General features: G+C 39.3%; 1 protein-coding gene across 2 annotated transcripts in view; it reads right to left on the reverse strand.

Moving 5' to 3' along the window:
- Window positions 1-311, reverse strand: part of SLC44A1 (solute carrier family 44 (choline transporter), member 1) — a 110,034-nt gene extending 109,723 nt beyond the window's left edge. For both annotated transcript variants that reach the window (XM_006768730.2, XM_015567197.1), the window contains exon 1: window positions 228-311. In XM_006768730.2, coding sequence (XP_006768793.1) covers window positions 228-230 — 3 coding nt within the window. In that variant the 5' untranslated portion in view covers window positions 231-311. The remainder of the gene's footprint in view (window positions 1-227) is intronic.
- Between the last annotated feature and the right edge of the window lie 873 nt (window positions 312-1,184).

Below are 1,184 nucleotides of genomic sequence, written 5' to 3' on the forward strand. Positions count from 1 at the left end.
TGTGTGCGCCCTCACCAGGGATCATACCGAGGGGTATCAGAGAGTACCAGTAAATTGCATGGCAGAAAAATAACTTGCTTCGGTGGTATCCTATGACCTCCAGTTACATTAGCAGTATTAGGAGGAATGAAAAAAAATAAATAAATAACAGGCTCCCTCTTTAAACCGATTCCCATCATTCCCCTGTATCATGAGTTCAGGTTCTGGTCATCTGTGAGTTTCCTTACCATCCCAATGCAGAAGAGGAGAAAAATCAGCAGCCATGGCAGGTCTGTGCAGCTACGATCCTCCAGGGGCTTCCATTCTCGCTTGGAGCTCTAATTGAAAATACAAAATAAGGGAATGGTAAATGTTAAATGTCATTAAAATTAGGAAAGCACAAACCTACCACTTACACCTAGATCCCCTCTTAAAAAAAAATGTTTTTATTGATTTTCAAGAGAGAAGAAGGGAGAGAAAAGTAAACATCGATGTGAGTGAGAAACGCTGATCAGTAGTCTCCTGTATGCACCCGACTGGAGATAGAACCCACAACCTGGGTATGTGCCTTGCCTGGGAATCAAACCGTGACTTCCTGGTTCATAGGTCGACACTCAACTACCAAGCCACACCAGCAGGGCAGTATGGTGTTTTTAATATGAATAAACAAATGAACAAACTCTTCCAACTTCAGTCTTAGCGGTAGCTTTTTCTTAGTGTGTCGAGATGCTAGATTTAAAAATTTAGAAAGTGCTTTCCATATGTTCTTTCCTAGGAAGGAAGCCCATTAAAATGAATTCCTATTCAGAGGTAGGTTCTTCTAAGTCTTACAAAATTCAGGGAGGGGAAAAAAGCTAAATTAAGACAACTTTACAGACAGATCTGGGCAACTCTGAAATCATCATCCATCCATAAATTTTCATTCTCTTTCTGGAAAATGTCAACAGTTTCTATTTCAAACACAGAGTTCACCTAACTAAAGAACTAGAGGCATTCTGAAAGTTAATTTGCTTTAGGTGGGGGGTGGAGGGAGGAGATCAATGGGGAAAAAAGGGGAACATAGGCAATACTTTCAACAATAAAGACAAATTACTAGTTAAATAAAAGTTAATTTTCAAAGTATTAGACTGGAATTCTAATTATATTTTTTCTTAATCTTCACCTGTTGATATGTCTAGAGTGAGGAAGAGAGAGAGGGAAAGGAG

The sequence above is a fragment of the Myotis davidii genome, unplaced genomic scaffold, assembly GCF_000327345.1.
Source record: "Myotis davidii unplaced genomic scaffold, ASM32734v1 scaffold723, whole genome shotgun sequence".
Lineage (NCBI taxonomy): Eukaryota > Metazoa > Chordata > Mammalia > Chiroptera > Vespertilionidae > Myotis > Myotis davidii.